General features: G+C 39.1%; 3 protein-coding genes across 9 annotated transcripts in view; 2 read left to right on the top strand and 1 right to left on the bottom strand.

Moving 5' to 3' along the window:
* Positions 1-9,726, top strand: part of LOC105233530 (neurogenic locus Notch protein) — a 165,780-nt gene extending 156,054 nt beyond the window's left edge. The window contains exons 7-10 of the mRNA XM_049456567.1: positions 93-6,033; positions 6,098-6,416; positions 6,479-6,961; positions 7,037-9,726. Coding sequence (XP_049312524.1) covers positions 93-6,033; positions 6,098-6,416; positions 6,479-6,961; positions 7,037-7,380 — 7,087 coding nt within the window. The 3' untranslated portion in view covers positions 7,381-9,726. The remainder of the gene's footprint in view (positions 1-92; positions 6,034-6,097; positions 6,417-6,478; positions 6,962-7,036) is intronic.
* Positions 9,727-11,971: 2,245 nt separating this feature from the next.
* LOC105233529 (UPF0729 protein GD16342) lies at positions 11,972-12,692 on the bottom strand. Its single transcript, XM_011215641.4, has one exon. The coding sequence runs from the start codon at positions 12,534-12,536 to the stop codon at positions 12,240-12,242; it is 297 nt and encodes a 98-aa protein (XP_011213943.2). The 5' UTR covers positions 12,537-12,692; the 3' UTR covers positions 11,972-12,239.
* Positions 12,693-12,946: 254 nt separating this feature from the next.
* LOC105233528 (rab11 family-interacting protein 1) overlaps positions 12,947-17,674 on the top strand; it is a 41,085-nt gene continuing 36,357 nt past the window's right edge. For 2 of the 7 annotated variants that reach the window (XR_852881.4, XM_029553512.2), the window contains exons 1-2: positions 12,967-13,069; positions 13,197-13,467. Coding sequence is in view for 3 of the 7 variants with exons in the window: in XM_029553512.2 (XP_029409372.2) it covers positions 13,437-13,467 (31 nt within the window). In the remaining 4 variants the exon portion in view is untranslated. Of the gene's footprint in view, positions 13,468-17,674 lie in introns of all 7 variants that reach the window. The other 5 variants (XR_002184089.3, XM_019992926.3, XR_002184090.3 and 2 more) reach the window with 3 other exon arrangements.

Genomic DNA, 17,674 nt, shown 5'->3' with positions numbered 1-17,674 from the left:
GCAATTCATCATTTTTTGATTTTTTGTTTTACTTGAATACTCAATAACTGTATACTATTTTTCCTCTCTTCAAACCCATGTAACGCTCGTAGACCTTCGGTTTGTCAGAATGGCGCGACTTGCACTAATACACACGGCAACTATTCCTGCATTTGCGTGAACGGCTGGGAAGGAAGAGATTGCAGCGATAATGTGGACGATTGTGTGGCAGCCGCCTGTTTCTACGGCGCCACTTGTATAGATGGTGTGGGCTCTTTCTATTGCCGTTGCACACCCGGCAAGACGGGTCTGCTGTGCCACCTAGATGATGCCTGTACGTCGAATCCGTGTCATAAGGATGCCATATGTGACACTAGCCCCATAAATGGTTCTTACACGTGTTCCTGTGCCACCGGCTATAAGGGTGTGGATTGTTCGGAGGATATCGATGAGTGCGATCAAGGTTCACCTTGCGAACATAACGGTATCTGTGTAAATACGCCCGGTTCGTTTAGATGTAATTGCTCGCAGGGCTTTACGGGTCCACGTTGTGAGACGAATATAAACGAGTGCGAATCACATCCGTGTCAGAATGAGGGTAGTTGTTTGGATGATCCCGGCACTTTCCGTTGTGTCTGTATGCCCGGTTTTGCTGGCACACAGTGCGAAATCGATATTGATGAATGCCAATCGAATCCCTGCTTGAACGGTGCCACCTGCCACGACATGATTAACGGGTTTAAATGTTCCTGTGCGCTCGGGTTTGCGGGCACACGTTGTCAGATCAATATAGATGATTGCCAGTCGCAACCTTGTCGTAATAATGGTATATGTCATGATTCCATAGCTGGTTACACGTGCGAGTGTCCGCCTGGTTACACGGGCACATCTTGTCAGATAAACATCAATGATTGTGATTCGAATCCCTGCCATCGTGGTAAGTGTATCGATGGTGATAACTCGTTCAAGTGCGTCTGCGATCCAGGCTTCACCGGTTACCTTTGCCAAACGCAAATCAACGAATGTGAGTCCAATCCTTGTCAGTTTGGTGGACATTGTATCGATCGCGTCGGTTCGTACCTCTGTAAGTGTCTGCCGGGGACATCGGGCAAGAACTGTGAGATCAACGTGAATGAGTGCCACAGCAATCCGTGCAACAATGGTGCCACCTGCATTGACGGCATCAATAAATATACCTGCGAATGTGTGAAGGGATTTACAGGACTCCATTGTGAGATTAACATCAATGAGTGCGCCTCGAATCCTTGCGCCAATAATGGCGTCTGCATGGACATGGTTAACGGCTATAAATGTGAATGTCCACGCGGTTTCTATGATGCGCGCTGTCTGAGTGATGTGGACGAGTGTGCTTCGAACCCGTGTATCAATGGCGGTCGTTGTGAGGATGGCATTAACGAGTTCATCTGCCATTGCCCGCCCGGTTATGGAGGCAAGCGCTGTGAGGTTGATATCGATGAGTGCAGTTCCAATCCATGCCAACATGGTGGCATCTGTATTGACCAACTCAACTCCTTCCAATGCCAGTGTATGCCCGGCTATACGGGGTATCGTTGTGAAACAAATATTGACGACTGCTTGATAAATCCATGTGTAAATGGCGGTTCTTGTATTGACTTGGTGAATGGCTACAAGTGCGTTTGTAAAGTACCGTTCACAGGTAGGGATTGCGAGTCCAAAATGGATCCTTGCTCGACGCACCGCTGTCGTAACGACGCCAAATGTACACCTTCACCCAACTTTCTGGATTTCTCCTGCACCTGTAAGCTTGGTTATACCGGACGTTATTGTGATGAGGATATTGATGAATGTGCGCTTTCATCGCCCTGTCGGAATGGTGCGACCTGCTTAAATGTGCCCGGTACTTATAAGTGCCTCTGCGCGAAGGGTTACGAAGGCCGTGACTGTGCCATCAATACCGACGATTGTGCTTCTTTCCCATGCCAGAATGGCGGTACTTGCTTGGATGGCATTGGGGACTACACATGCCTCTGCGTCGATGGTTTCGATGGCAAACATTGCGAAACCGACATTAATGAATGCTTGAGTTTACCCTGTCAAAATGGTGCTACGTGTCGGCAGTATGTTAACTCCTATACCTGCACATGTCCACTCGGCTTCTCGGGCATCAATTGTCAAACGAACGACGAAGATTGTACAGAGAGTTCCTGCATGAATGGCGGCACGTGCATTGACGGCATTAACAGCTACAACTGCTCATGTTTACCCGCCTTCACCGGCTCCAATTGTCAGTATAAGATCAATAAGTGCGACTCGCAGCCCTGTCAGAACGGCGCCACGTGCCATGAGAGTGGTGATGAGTACACATGCCATTGCCCGCATGGTTACACAGGCAAACAGTGTACGGAATATATAGACTGGTGCTCTCAATCGCCCTGCGAAAATGGGGCCACTTGCTCACAGATCAAGAACCAATATAATTGCAAGTGTGACGCCGGCTGGACGGGCAAACTTTGTGATGTGGAGATGGTTTCCTGCGAAGTGGCGGCTATGCGTAAACAAGTGGGTCTGAAGCAGCTGTGCAACAACGGAACGTGCAAAGAGATGGGCAATATGCATTTGTGTCTCTGCAAACAAGGCTACACAGGCAGTTACTGTCAAACGGATATCAACGAGTGTGAGTCACAACCTTGTCAAAATGGTGGCACTTGCTTGGATCGTGTGGGCGAGTACAAATGCATTTGTCCAAAGGGTTTCCAAGGACAGAACTGTGAATTGAATATCGATGACTGCTCACCGAATCCATGTCAGAATGGCGGCACTTGCCACGATTTGGTACAATCCTTCAGCTGCTCTTGCCCACCGGGCACATTGGGTATAATCTGTGAAATTAATCAGGAGGATTGCGTGCCAGGTGCCTGCCATAACAACGGCACCTGTATTGATCGTGTTGGTGGTTTTGAGTGCGCTTGTCCGGCTGGTTTTGTGGGCTCTCGTTGTGAGGGTGACATCAATGAGTGTCTTTCAAATCCCTGCTCCAATGCGGGTACTTTGGACTGTGTACAGCTGGTGAACAACTATCATTGCAACTGCAAACCGGGTTATATGGGACGTCATTGCGAAATTAAAGTCGACTTTTGCGCCAACTCCCCATGTCAGAATGGCGGTATTTGTTCAACGAAGCAGTCGGGACATCACTGTGTCTGTCAGGTTGGCTTCTACGGCAAGAATTGCGAATTCTCTGGTAATGATTGTGATTCAAACCCCTGCCAAGCGGGTAACTGTGTAGTGGACATGATACGTGGCTATCGTTGCGAGTGTCCGCCCGGCACCGAAGGTGTGCAGTGCGAAATCGATACTTTGGATGAGTGCGCCTCGAATCCGTGTCTACAGGGCGCTGCGTGTGAGAACTTACTCGGCGATTTTGTGTGTTTCTGTCCCAGCAAATGGCCAGGCAAACGTTGTGAAATTTACGATGCTAATTACCCCGGCTGGGCTTCAGATACTAGCCGTGGTCCACTTAACAAATACACGAAAGACTTGGAATACCAACGTGAAATGTGCATAAAGCGTGGCTGTGAACAAAAGAAGGGAAATCATAAATGTGACCAAGAGTGCAACACCTACGCTTGCAACTTCGATGGCAACGACTGTTCGCTGGGCATCAATCCATGGGTAAATTGCAGCGCCAAGATCGAATGTTGGCTCGTCTTCATGGATGGGCATTGCAATGAGGAGTGTAATAATGCGGCCTGTCTTTTCGATGGTCGTGACTGTGCCAAGAAACTACAACCATGCAATCCCACTTATGAAGCTTACTGCCAGAAACACTACGCCGACGGACACTGCGATTATGGCTGCAACAATGCCGAGTGCAACTGGGATGGTCTGGATTGTGAGAATAATCTCGAGCAACCGAATCTAGCGGATGGTGCAATCTCGGTGGTAATGTTGATGGATGTAAAAACATTCCATGAGAAACAAGTCGAATTCTTACGTGAGATGGGTCATGTACTGCGCACTACGGTACGCGTCAAAAAGGACTCGATGGGCAATGATATGATCTTCACTTGGAAGGGCACATCGCACTTGACCGACTTAGAGAATTCGGAGTTCGGGCGCAAGCACCGCATAATCTCAACTGAGCGCAACGACCAAACAGGCATACAAATCTATCTGGAAATCGATAATCGCAAGTGCATTGATTGCTTCAATCGCGCTGCCGAAGCAGCTGAGTTTTTAGCAGCTTCTGCTGCCAAGTACACGCTCTCACCAAAGTTCCAGATCTATAGCGTGCGTGGTGTACAGAATCCCGGCGAAGATGTTGAGGAACGTCCGAGTAACGTCAAATATGTGCTTATCGGCATCAGCATTGTAGTGTTCGCATTTCTTGGCGTATTGGTGACAACGCAACGTAAGCGCGCTCATGGCATTACCTGGTTCCCAGAAAATTTCCGTACCACCACCGCTACAGCCGTGAATCATCAGCGACGTCGACGTGATACTGGACAGGAGATGCGTAATTTGAATAAGAATCCCTCGATCGCCTGCATGAGCAACGATGTCAACATGAATTCTGGTCATATGGGTCACGCGCCACAATGGTCGGACGATGAATCCGAATTGCCACCACAAAAACGTATGCGCAACGAGCACGGCGGTTATGCTAGCGATCATACAATGGTAACCGACTACGAGGAAGCTGATCCACGCGTCTGGTCGCAAGCGCATCTGGAGGTAGCTGATGTACGTTCTTCCATTATGACACCGCCAGCACATCAAGATGGCAAACACGATGTGGATGTACGTGGACCATGTGGCATGACACCACTTATGGTGGCGGCCGTGCGCGGTGGCGGTTTGGATTCCGGCGAGGACATAGAGAACTCTGACGATCAAACGGCGCAAGTGATTTCCGATTTGTTGGCACAGGGCGCTGAGCTTAACGCCACCATGGACAAAACTGGTGAAACCTCTCTACATTTGGCTGCACGTTATGCGCGCGCCGACGCTGCTAAACGTTTACTGGATGCTGGCGCTGACGCCAACTGTCAAGATAATACTGGACGTACACCACTACATGCCGCTGTGGCTGCTGATGCAATGGGCGTGTTCCAAATATTGTTGCGCAATCGCGCCACCAACTTGAACGCACGCATGCATGATGGCACCACGCCGCTGATACTCGCCGCACGCTTAGCCATCGAGGGTATGGTTGAGGACTTAATCACTGCCGATGCGGACATAAATGCAGCTGATAACTCGGGCAAAACAGCGCTGCACTGGGCAGCCGCTGTCAATAATACCGAAGCTGTGAATATACTACTTATGCACCATGCCAATCGCGACGCACAGGACGACAAAGACGAAACACCACTCTTTCTGGCGGCACGTGAAGGTTCCTATGAGGCCTGCAAAGCGTTGTTGGATAACTTTGCCAATCGCGAGATCACCGATCACATGGATCGTTTGCCACGTGATGTTGCATCCGAGCGCTTACACCACGACATCGTTATACTTTTGGACGAACATGTACCGCGTTCACCACAAATGATGGCCATGACGCCACAGACAATGATCGGCTCGCCGCCACCCGGCAGTCAAGCGCAAATCATCTCACAGCCCACTGTCATTTCATCGTCAAAACAGCCAGCACAAACAACAAAATCGAAAGCGGCGAAAAAGGCAAAGCTATTGGAGGGCAGCCCGGACAATTTGCTAGACGGCGGCGGCAGTCTGCGACGCAAACCGGGCTCAAAAAAGGGGACAGGGGGCTCGGTGTCAAAAAAGGGCGGACAAAACGGCCTTACGGCAGCACAACTGCTGAATGGCTTGGGTGGTGGACTGACAGCGCACGGTCAGGGGCTGGAGGGAGTGGATCAACAGCAACTGCTGGATGCCGGTCTCAGTGCAGTGGACTCGCCACCACTGTCGGGCCTAACAAGCCAACCGAGCCCATACGACACGTCGTCCCTGTACTCGAACGCGATGGCAGCGCCAACACATCACCACAACGATCTGCTGGGCAACAGCAACGGCGCGAAACAACCACCCAGTTATGAAGACTGCATAAAAGTGAGTAGTGTAAATTTGAAAATCGCTGGGAAGAAAAAACTAAAAGATCACCTTTTCGTTACAGAATGCGCAGACAATGCAAAGTTTGGTGCAACAACAGCAGCAGCAACAGCAAAATAATATGGATTTAATTAAAATGGAGAATTATGTGTACTCGCGTGGTTCGCCCTTTCATCAGGAAATGATCAACCAGAAGGCCAACAACCAGCAAAGCATGAACTCGCTTTGCGGCGGTGGAGGTGGTGGTGGCCCTGGCAATCTCGGCCACAATGGCCCTGGCAATATGGGCAACCACGAGCAGGGGTTGAGTCCGCCCTACTCCAATCAATCGCCGCCACATTCCGTGCAGAGCAGCATGGCGCTGTCGCCACACGCTTACCTGGGTAAGTACACCGCAGCATTACGAGTGTCGAAAACTCGTTTAACAAAAACTTTCTCTTCACAGGTTCGCCATCGCCCGTGAAATCGCATCCCAGCCTGCCCACCTCGCCCACACACATGCAGGCCATGCGACACGCCACGCACCAGAAGCAGTTCGGCAATAATGTGAACTCGCTGCTCGGCGGCGCTGTGAACAATGCGAACAGCAATTCTACAAACGGGCCACAGAGCAATGCGTCGATGAATTCGCCGCAGAGCATGAGCTTTCAATCGCCCAGCAGTCAGAGTTTATCACAACAGAATTCACCGGTGAGTGTGGGCATTGTCTCGCCAACCGGCAGTGATGGCATGATGATGGCGCCACAGCAAACACAGCAACAGCAGCAGCAGCAACAACAGCTGCAGCAACAACAACAGCAACATCAGCAGCAACAGAATTCGAAAAGTAGTGCAATAATGCAAACAATGCAACAACACCAGCAACAGCTTGGCAGCCTCGACTTCGGCTCGGCCGGTTTGGACTTGAACGGCTTTTGCGGTTCACCAGGTGAGTTGTCTACAGCAATAAATATTAACGCTTACAACTATGAAATTAACACTTTCGTTTTTTTTTTATTGTCAGATTCATTTCACTCCGGCCAAATGAATCCGCCTTCGATACAGAGCACTATGTCGGGCTCCTCGCCCGCCACCAACATGCTCTCGCCATCCTCCCAGCACAATCAAGCCTTCTACCAATATCTGACGCCGACGAGTCAGCACTCCGGTGGCCTCACGCCGCAACATCTGGTGCAAACGCTCGATAGCTACCCCACGCCCTCACCCGAATCGCCCGGCCATTGGTCGAGCTCATCGCCACGCTCCACATCAGACTGGTCGGAGGGCGTGCAATCGCCAGCGGGCAATAATCTCTACATCTCCGGCGGACATCAGGCCAATAAGGGTTCGGAGGCGATTTACATTTGACAATAAGCACAGGTGACAGCGGTAAACGCTGCTGCTGTGCTGCGACGCGCGCCAATTTGAGCGCACATGTATGTGTGTGTGTTGTGTAAACATTCTCTAGAATCCTAACATTAACATTATACATACAGACATACATTTATAGAAATATAGATACATATATCTAGTAGCATTTAGTTTTGTACAAAACAAGAGACGAAAATGTGCGTGTAAAAAGTGAAAAAAATTATTAAAAAATATTACTTACATTTATTATTGATAAACGAGCAGTAGAGAACGAACGAACTGAAAGCAAATGTGGCGTCAATGTGGTGCTTGCGGCGCGCTTTAACAATTTACATACATACAAACATATGTAGTTATTATTATTATTGTTATTGTTGTTGTATATGACACGCACAGGCGCGACACCCGGCTGCATGGAGACTTAGATGCTTCCTTTTCAAAAAAGGAACTCAGCCATATTTTTTAAGTATGCATTTTTTAACCATACCTATACATACATACATACACACTTACTATATAAACATAGTTTACGCATAATTATACAGTTATAAAGCGAATAGCTAAATGCAGGCGTGTGTGGTGAGGCTTTAAAGCGTGCATTGATCCAAGAGCTGCGGTGCCTATTGTAAATTATTGCTATTTTTTATTGTCTAATATAGCCACAAGCATATTAATGTGCACAGCAACGAGCAAACTAACAAAAATGCTTAAACTGAAATTCGTTTAGGCTTTTGCTACACTATACATATGCGCACACACTACTACATACATAGCATACAAGTAAATAATTCCTTAGTAATATACATACATACATAATAACATACCGTTAATGAACAAGTAAATCAAAAAATCAGCTGCAAAAAAGAAACTCACAATCGAATCTCCTACCAGAGTAGTAAATACATAAACATAAATATATACATACATATATGCATAAGTTTTATGCAAACAAAATTAGTTATACACACACCTACATACATACATTTATAGCATATGTAGTGTAGAAAACAGCATATTTTTAATATGCATACCGAAAATAGTACCGTTATAAATATTATGCGCACGCAATGACGAAATTGCGAAGAAGAAAGAAAAGTTATGGTGTTTTTAAATGTTATAATGCGTGTTGTTGTGGGTTAATGATTTTATTTGAGAAGTAGTGGAAATTAAATTTTAAATTTTGAAATTTTTTTTGTTGGTAAGAAGCTTAGAAAGATAAAATATATATTTTTTTTGTGTAAACAAAGAGCTAAAAATAAATTTCAAATTTTTTGTGCAACAGTAACAACAATAATTCTAAAAATTTGCAGATTATACTTACACTTTATATTATTTTACAGTTTAAAACAGTTAGGAGTTTCATATAAACTCAGTGTTGTATGTAATCCAATAACAATTTTTTTAAGCAAGTGTGAAAATTTATGATTTTATGATCCGTTGCGACAAGTTGTGAGTCCCTTAATTATTTTTCAGCTTAAAACAATAATATTTTCTTATATGGAAAATCACAAAAAATATATTACGACTAAAAAGTTTTATTGTGCTGGCATGACCACATCTCTGTTACCCACAATGTTGTTTTAGTAGTGACTAAAATATATGCCTCAAAAGCCTTTTGGTAAGAGCAGTAGCTTGGCTTCTTTCGCCGTATAAAACCTTGGTGCCGCTGTGTTTGAGTATAACCAATTCCGTTCCCACGACAGTCGGGTCTACATAAGTATTCGGAACGGACTTGGATTTTTATCCAGCCAATGTCTGTCAACTGGGCACCATGCCTCGAAATTACTTCAGAATTGTTTTCTGCCGTTACATCACAACAGTAGAACCGATTACTGGGATAGCTATAACCAAAATTATAACTACTTGCTCCAAAAATTAAAAACAAATTGTCTGAAATGCGTAAAATACTTTCAAAATTTGCACTACAATTAATTTTTTTTGTCTGTCTAAATTTGAATCCCAAACTTTAATTCATATTAAAAATATTTAAAATTAAAAATTTGCACGAAATGGTAAATAAAATTTCCAGCTGTCATTCTACTTCCAATTCAAATTTCCAGCACTTGCCGCCATACTTTCAAATAAAATTTCTGACACTTGCTTTGGTACTTCCAAAATAAAATATTTAGCCCACTGCTTCACGCGATCACCATTTATTAATTGCTTATTGTTATTGATATTAGTGTTTTTATTGAAAGTTCATTTGTTTAAATTTGCAATTTGAAATGTGTAAAAAAGATTTTAACTAGTTTAATATGAAAGTGAAAAGTGAGCAGCACAAAAACAATTAGTATTACAAAATTTTACAAGCATGCGGCAAACTGAAGACACACTAGACTTATTTTATTAAAAAAAAATTAAAACAAATTAACATGAAAGCAACGCTTCGCTGCATTGGCGAGCGTTAAAGAAATGTATAATTGCTGCTAGTATAAAAAGTTAGCCATAAGTGCGCTGAAACTCTTCCAATATTGTTAGGTATTACAATTTTGTATTTAAAGGTAATTGCATAATATAATTTTTTTTATGAAAATGTAATTAAAAATAGTAATGAAGCGTAAAATAAATAATTTTAACAAAGTGCTTATAAGAAATGTGCGCTAGCAAAAGCAACTGTAAAAAGTATCTCATGTCTATGACTTAAGTATAACTAATACGTTTAGCGGTAAGTTGTCTAAAAATATTAGTAAAAATCAGCATATTATGTAATAGCAATGCGCGTAATATTTAAATATATATATAAATATTCACTGTTTTAATGTAAATTAAACGAAATTAATTGCGAATTATTAATTTTTAGTAAATATTTAAAACATGCTGTAATTGGTGAACAATTTTTTAAATTAGTTTATAGTTAATTTTATTAATGAATACTCTAAGCATTAATTTTTGTATTTCTTATGCATTAAAGCGTTATTTATAAAATAGTTGTAGTTCAAATTGTTGTAGTAGACGCAGTAATTTAAGTAATTTTTTAATTGAAAATTGAAATTATGCGCGTTACAACTACAAAAACACATTTATGCATAATTATGTACACTTTGCAATTATTGACTGTGTGAATATGTCGCTTATAATGAACGCTCTCCGCAAAGACAACAAGACATGCAACATAAAAGACATAATTTTATTTAAAATTAATTAATGTGCTCTTTTAGCATTTAAATAGTAATTTAGTTATTTTTTATATACATATATACGAAATACACCGTCAGTAGTACTGTTTTATTGGTAAATAATTTTTATTTCTATGCGTCACGTGAACAGAGCCTCAAGTATGCTCTAAGAATTTATTAATTATTATTTTTGTAATATCACTCGTATCTCTTGTTGGCGCATACACTTGCGAAAAAGCTTTAATTTAGTTAACTTTTTGTTTTCTGTTTTGTATTTTTTGATTTTAACGCGTCTACGATCTTCATTGTCCGCTGTCCGACATTTTCTGTTCCCTTTGATGCTTTTGACTTTATAAAAAAAGAAAATATCGTGGTATCTAATTTTATTTCGTCATGTTTTACAATGCGTTTGCATTTAATATAGATCATGTAAAATAGTGCTTTGCAAAGTATATTTTAAGTTTTCTGTAGCAGTAGTTATAACGAATTAAGTAATTAAGCGAAAATCTTTAAAAAGACATTAATAAAACATTACATATTTTTATAAAATAAACGAAAGGTTTTTATTTTATTGTTGGTTTTGTTGTTGTTGCGGGAAAAATTCTGGCGAGTTGAGAGTCGTTGGCCGAATAAAAAACATTCGTGCCTGCTCCGGTTGCGTAGACCCGATTGTCGTGGTAACGGTTAAAATAAAATATTATTGTGGTTGTTGTTTCATCAGTTATCTAATTCCCGTTCGGGCAATAAGGTTCAGATAAGTTGACATCGAGGTCATGCAACGGTAGCCCCAGGAAACATGTTGTTTATGTCGTCAAAGTAGTTGAGAAAAAACCTCTTTATGATCCTAGGAGGTTATTCCGGGGTACGGGCTTTTGCTTTATTATTTTGCATTGGATATATGTACATATTTCGGACTACTATAGCATATCATTGTTATTTGTCGAGTTATCTGTTCGAAATTTTGCATCAATTATTATGCAAAGCATCCTTATAATACTCAAACACATTGCTCAGATCGGCCCACTATAATATATACCACCATACAATGCCCACGACAGCCGGTTCTACGCACCAGAATTGACTCGGATTTCATCCGACCAAGGGCTTTTCGGCGATCTAACCCCGTTTGGATCGGTGAGTACTACCGATCAAATTCAGAATATAGATTTTGTATACCCTTTTCTGATATAAAAAATACAACTGTGAAAACTATTCCAGTTCCGATGAAGTGGACGTTAATATTCTTTTTTTTTTTAATTTTACCCAAGAAAAATATTTTCTTATAAATTTGTATTAATTTTTGCATACAAATAGGCGCAGTGAAAAAGCGCACATGACTAAATTTTCGATAATGTGAATAACCTCGATAAAGCGACCTTTAGCTGTTCGGGGCGGATGAGCGTAATACGCATTAAAACATGTTTTATGCACAAATTGTCAATTTTCTTATCGTCACTAAACAAAAACAAAGCTTTTAGTGTGAGAAATCAACTTTATTTACAATTAAATGTTTAGCTAAGGTAATACAGTTATTTAAAATGCAAAACAAACAAATTTTCTTTGCACACAGCTATGCAAAAGTGTCACTAATACCCGTCTGCTTTTGATTATACAGTAATCATATAAGTAGTTGCCGTCATTATGCCCAGCCCCAAGTCTATGTAATTTTCATTAGTCATTATGTTATAAAATGTATATTACATACAGTTATATATGTAACCTAATTGCACTAGTATAATTTCAGTTTTCTTTCTTTGCATCTTGCCCACTGGAGCTGGAATCCACAGTGTCCTTCACAACAGCTGACTTTTCACTTCCGTCATTGGTTAAAGTTTTGTTTTTAGATCCAGTGAAGGGACAAGCGCCGCCTTTACATTCGAATGGAAACTCTGGTGTATTTTTGACAACATTGCCCTGAGCATCCTTTTTCTCCCAAGGATTCCAATAACGCTGTATAATAGGTAATACATATGGTTGGATAAATTTGTGCCAGATGTACAGCAGCACAGGAATGATGAAGCACGGTACACAAACCATTTCGGTAGTTTGTATTTGTAGTGGAACGAAATTTGCACAAAATTTCCTTTATTCAAATGGAAAAACAATATTTGCAATATCAAATTTTTAGAATTTTCGTAATCAGAATAATAAAACTCGTAAATTTTAATTGAGATAATCAAAACAAATGAACAGATGACATTTCGTCTAGTTGTTTTGAAAGCGCAATCCTCCGGCAGATGTCGCCTGGAATTTTATGTTTCAATTTTATACAACCAGAATGGGATATACATTGAGTAATTAATTATTTTTATTTTTAAAACCGCTGATTTTTTTAAATCTCCCTCGCCTATTATAATCGTTAATTTTATTTAGTTTACTCTTTTAACAAAATTAAAACGCAAAAGTTTTTCCTTAAACATTACGGACAACATTAAAATGCAGCGCTGCAGCTTTCTACTCGTTACTTTTATTCGTTACAGATTCTTTGGTGAACAGCTGTCACTCGTTTTTTGCAATTTGACCTGTTCGGTTGTTATTTCCAGTTATTTCATTTAGCGCTTCAAATACAGGTAATATTGTTATTGTGTTTTTAGAATATAATCGGGTTAAGTGATTTTTTTTGTTTGTTCAGTAATTTTATATATTTTTAATGTGTCGTAGATATAAAATAACAAAAAATATCAATATTCTCCGCAGTGTTAAGGTGATTGTAAAAAGCAAGTGCAGTGAAGTGTTGTCATGTTGGTGGAGAAGCTAACAAAAAAGTTATAAAGTAAAGGTGAAAATCCAACAAAAAAGAAAAGAATCGTGCAAAAACGCAATATCATACAACTGGCTAATTTAAAATATATTATTCTTATTGGAAATAAAAAAGTGAAAATTGAGGAAAAAAGTTAGTTTTCAGATTGGAGTGAACGCTGTAATTGGAAATTTAAAATGTGGAGTCCAACGCACATACAAGTAACTGGTAAGTCCAAATGTAATTTAATAATCTGTTTCGGTGTTCAATTTTTATTTACCTACTAAAAGGTGGTTTCAGTATAATTAATATATTATGTGTGAACAAGAAAAAGAAATTGTAAGCTTTCAGAAGCATCAATTGCAACTATTGTGTTAGCCATAATTCGCGATTTCGTGTCAGCGCATTATTGGCATAGCTAACTGAGTCGGTGGCCGACTCACCGTCATTGTTTATATCAATGCCACTGGCGGACGGAATTGTGAGCAGCCACTTTCTTTGTATACCATACATTTATACACACATATGTATGTATTTGTATGCAATGGAAGCAAAAGCTGCTTCAACAGCACCTCACTAATATATGGTTTGATTAGCAGAGAACTGGTTTTAAGAAAAACCATAGCAGAGCAGTTACTGAGTTTCAAAGTTTCATAATGACAAAGCTCACAGTACAAGGCAAAATTGAGTGTAGCAAAAAGTCGTCGAATGCGGCAAATTGTATTAAAAATGGAATGTAATTTTTGTTTGTTAAAGAATGATAGCGAATTTGTTTTTGCTCTAGCACTATGAAAATATTTAAATGGTTAAATGGTAGAGCGACCGTGGCATGCCATACAAACTCCAACTTGGGTCAAAAGCCTTTGAATGGCAGTGACCGGTGCGATTAATATTCAGCTTTGTACGCCCGGTCAATTTCAATTTAATTTTCACTTTTAATACTCTCCACAATAATGCTTTTTACAATTAGCCATCGCGAAATGAGTGTGAGCTTAGAGAAAAACTACAAAGTAAAATTTTTTTTTATGTACACAACTAGTTGGATTAAGCAGGCACGTTTCTGTTGAGATTGAGGACTCGCAAATTGAACTCTTGTAAGATGTAAACAAACAAACATCAGATAGTATGTCTTTTATGTGTCACTTTCTACATTGTGCCATTGTTCTCGAAAATGAATTTGTGCTTTCATTAATTTGTGGCAGTGCGGTTGTATATACTCACTTATTTACAATTTAAATTTGGCCCACTATACCTCTCATCACCGTGCTATAGTGTTCCTCGTGTAGTTGTCTCCGCCAACGCCATAAAAATATCATTATTTGCCAAACTGCTCCTCATTCACCACCTGCTTTCCTCTATGCATACAAATGTATGATTATTTGTATGTAGTTGCACCAACAAGGCTTTTGGTGTCACGTGATGATGACTGTTATTTGTGTTTTCTGCTGCTTATTGCAGATTTCACTTAATTTGGCATGCAAGTGCTGACTTTTTCTGAATTTGTGTTATTTACGTGAAGAATTCCACTGAACGTCAAATTAAATATGAAAGGAAAACAGAACAATAATAGTTCACAAAAACAAAATTTTATTGGAAATTGTAATGTGTGCAAAGTTGTATGCGGAAATTGGCTGTTGAGAGCTAATATCTTTTTACATTATAAAATTATAATCTTAGGAAAATTGTAAAGCCTTGATAAGAAACTTCAAATGTTTTGCTGGAAATCACAATCTGTCATATTATTTCTTCCTTTATCGTTATCAACAAATTGTGAAAGTGCGAAACACATTGCTGGCAATGAACGTAACTTGCACCGAACAATATCAATGTATGTATTTACAAACAGTAGCGATTGTAAAAAATTAAATTAAATTAAAATTAAAATTAAAAACATGTATATACATATGTATATACATATGTAGTATATGCCGATGCATATTCAATGCATTGGTTAACGCTAGACGCAGTGACATCGGAATTGATAATTTGTTTCACCAGGGAAATTAGTGTTTTGATGCGATCAACCAGCTAAATTTGGATTATCTCACAATGACTTTGGAACTTGAGTCGCTGTAAGTTCCAATGACCAGAAAAGGGTTCATTAATTTAAAATGATTCATTCAAAATATATTCAGTGCAAATTGCCTATCAAAAAATGTACAATCTCTACTAAAGCTGCAATAGTCTAATACCTCACAATACAATTTGTTTACTTATACTCTTCACAAATGTAAAATAAAATCCCAATGAAATTAAAATATTTTCAAGAGATAAGATAAGAATTCCAATCTTAAAATTAGTCTGTTGTGACAAAAAACAAAAAGAAATGCTTTATCATATACTTACATATTGTATATACATATATACCTAGTTACCATGCATACACATGTATACATATGTACATGTGAGAAGATTTTTTCAATTGTTGGCAAAACTTAACTTTTTTAGTGTAGAAATTTAGGTGTAGTCATAAAGTATTAGTCATTTTTACAGCTGATAAGATTTCAAGCCGCTTAAAATTTTGTTAACCACATTGCCTGTTGCATGAGTAATGAACACTTCGAAAAGGCGGAGAAAGTATTTACATATGTATATAAGTGGATTAGTGTGTTTGTGAATTTAATGTATGTACATAACATCTGATCAAATATTGTATGACATATATTATAATAGAAATCATTACAAATTATTGCCGTCAGCGAATTTTATTTTTTTTTGTTTTGGTTCAGTTTTGGAGCGCCATTCTCTGGATTGTGACACAGTTTTGATGTCAAATTCATAAAACCCACATCTCGCCACCAGTAATGATGCATTTGATGAATGTAAGGTCTTGAAGTCGTTTTTGCGAAATGCTCTCTCTCATGCTAACATGAAAATAAAAAATTGGTTTTACCAATCTAGGAAACAAATTTTTATCGGTATAGTCCAGGTCAAGTTTGGTCAGATAGAATACATTTACCATATAAGTACCTTGATTTTTTCTTTTATAAATTATGCCCACATATTGACTACGTAGACATTCTTTTATGTGTTTTGGTATGTGTAAATATGCTATTTTACACATCTGTCGCCATCAAATCAACAATTGCCTTTGTCTTCAAGTATTTTTAAATTGGTCAGTGCGGTTGTTGTCAATATTTAAAGAACTGATTTATTTTCATGTGAAAATCAAACAAATTTGTCTACAAGAAGCTGTTCAAGATTGCTCGTGATAACATGCATGTATTTGTTGTTTCCTATTTATTTTGAAATGTGTATTAAATAAGAAAAAACGTTTACTTTGGTTGGTATAATACCCTTAACAGATGAATTTAAATAGAACAAAAAGACATAAAATGAAGTTTATCTTGATTTTGGTCGGTCGGGAAGAAAATAGCCTGTGAAAAATTTCAGATTGATATTTCAAAAGTCTGGTACTAATACATACTCATATTAGTATATGTACATATGTAGACAGATAAACAGACAGACGGACATGACCAAATCAACTCAACTCGTCACGTTGATCATTTATATAATATAAACATTGATAGGTCTCCGACGATTTCTACTGGGTATTACCAACTTCATGTGTGTCTGTTCATAAGTTAATAAAACAATGCCTTTTTATCAACAATTATTTTTTGTTCAACTCATAAGTTCCGCTAATAAGTTCAAGCGAAGTAATTCAAGTTCATTATTATTCATTTGTATTCGCTATTTATTACTTACAGTGATACGGCCCTTTGTTAATCACTATTTTGTTAATATTATATTGTATTATTATTTTTTTTTTTGCAAATAATAATTATCCAAGAACAGTTGTATGAAAATAGCAACGTAATCCCTCTTTGTTGTAACTATGGCGATGAACTTGATGAATCAGTGCTTTTGTTATATTGTTTACACTGATTGTCATCTGTTATGCCTTGCCGTTTCATTTAATAAGAAAATTGATTGTATTGAGTAACGTTTTTACTTAGAAAATTGAATTTCATTGTTTATATTGTATTTGAATGCTCATTATACTATGAAAAATCCTATAATTGCATTTTATTTTATTCTTTGATTTTAAATATCAAGTTTTGTGATATTGACTTTTTCTCATCTCATATGATATAAAACTATATATTATACATATGTATATCAAGACTTGATGTTGAAAAATGTATTTAAACCCTAGAAGAAACATTAGACTGCACCGACGCACACAGGAGCATTTGGTCTCATAAACCGGACAAAATTATTTAAAGTGATTTTATGAATGAAAATTAATAAAAATCCATGTTTGAATATAATAATGCAATATATTAAAATAATACGAGTAAGGAAGTGCTAATTTCGGGTGCAACCGAACATTTTATATTGAATATATTTGAGTGGGGGGTAGGATCGACCAGATTTTATCTATTTTTGCTCATCTCACATACTACTAATATGCCACATACTCAAAACA

Source organism: Bactrocera dorsalis, chromosome 4 (assembly GCF_023373825.1).
Source record: "Bactrocera dorsalis isolate Fly_Bdor chromosome 4, ASM2337382v1, whole genome shotgun sequence".
In the NCBI taxonomy this organism is placed as follows: domain Eukaryota; kingdom Metazoa; phylum Arthropoda; class Insecta; order Diptera; family Tephritidae; genus Bactrocera; species Bactrocera dorsalis.
This window is presented reverse-complemented; position numbering and strand designations above follow the sequence as displayed.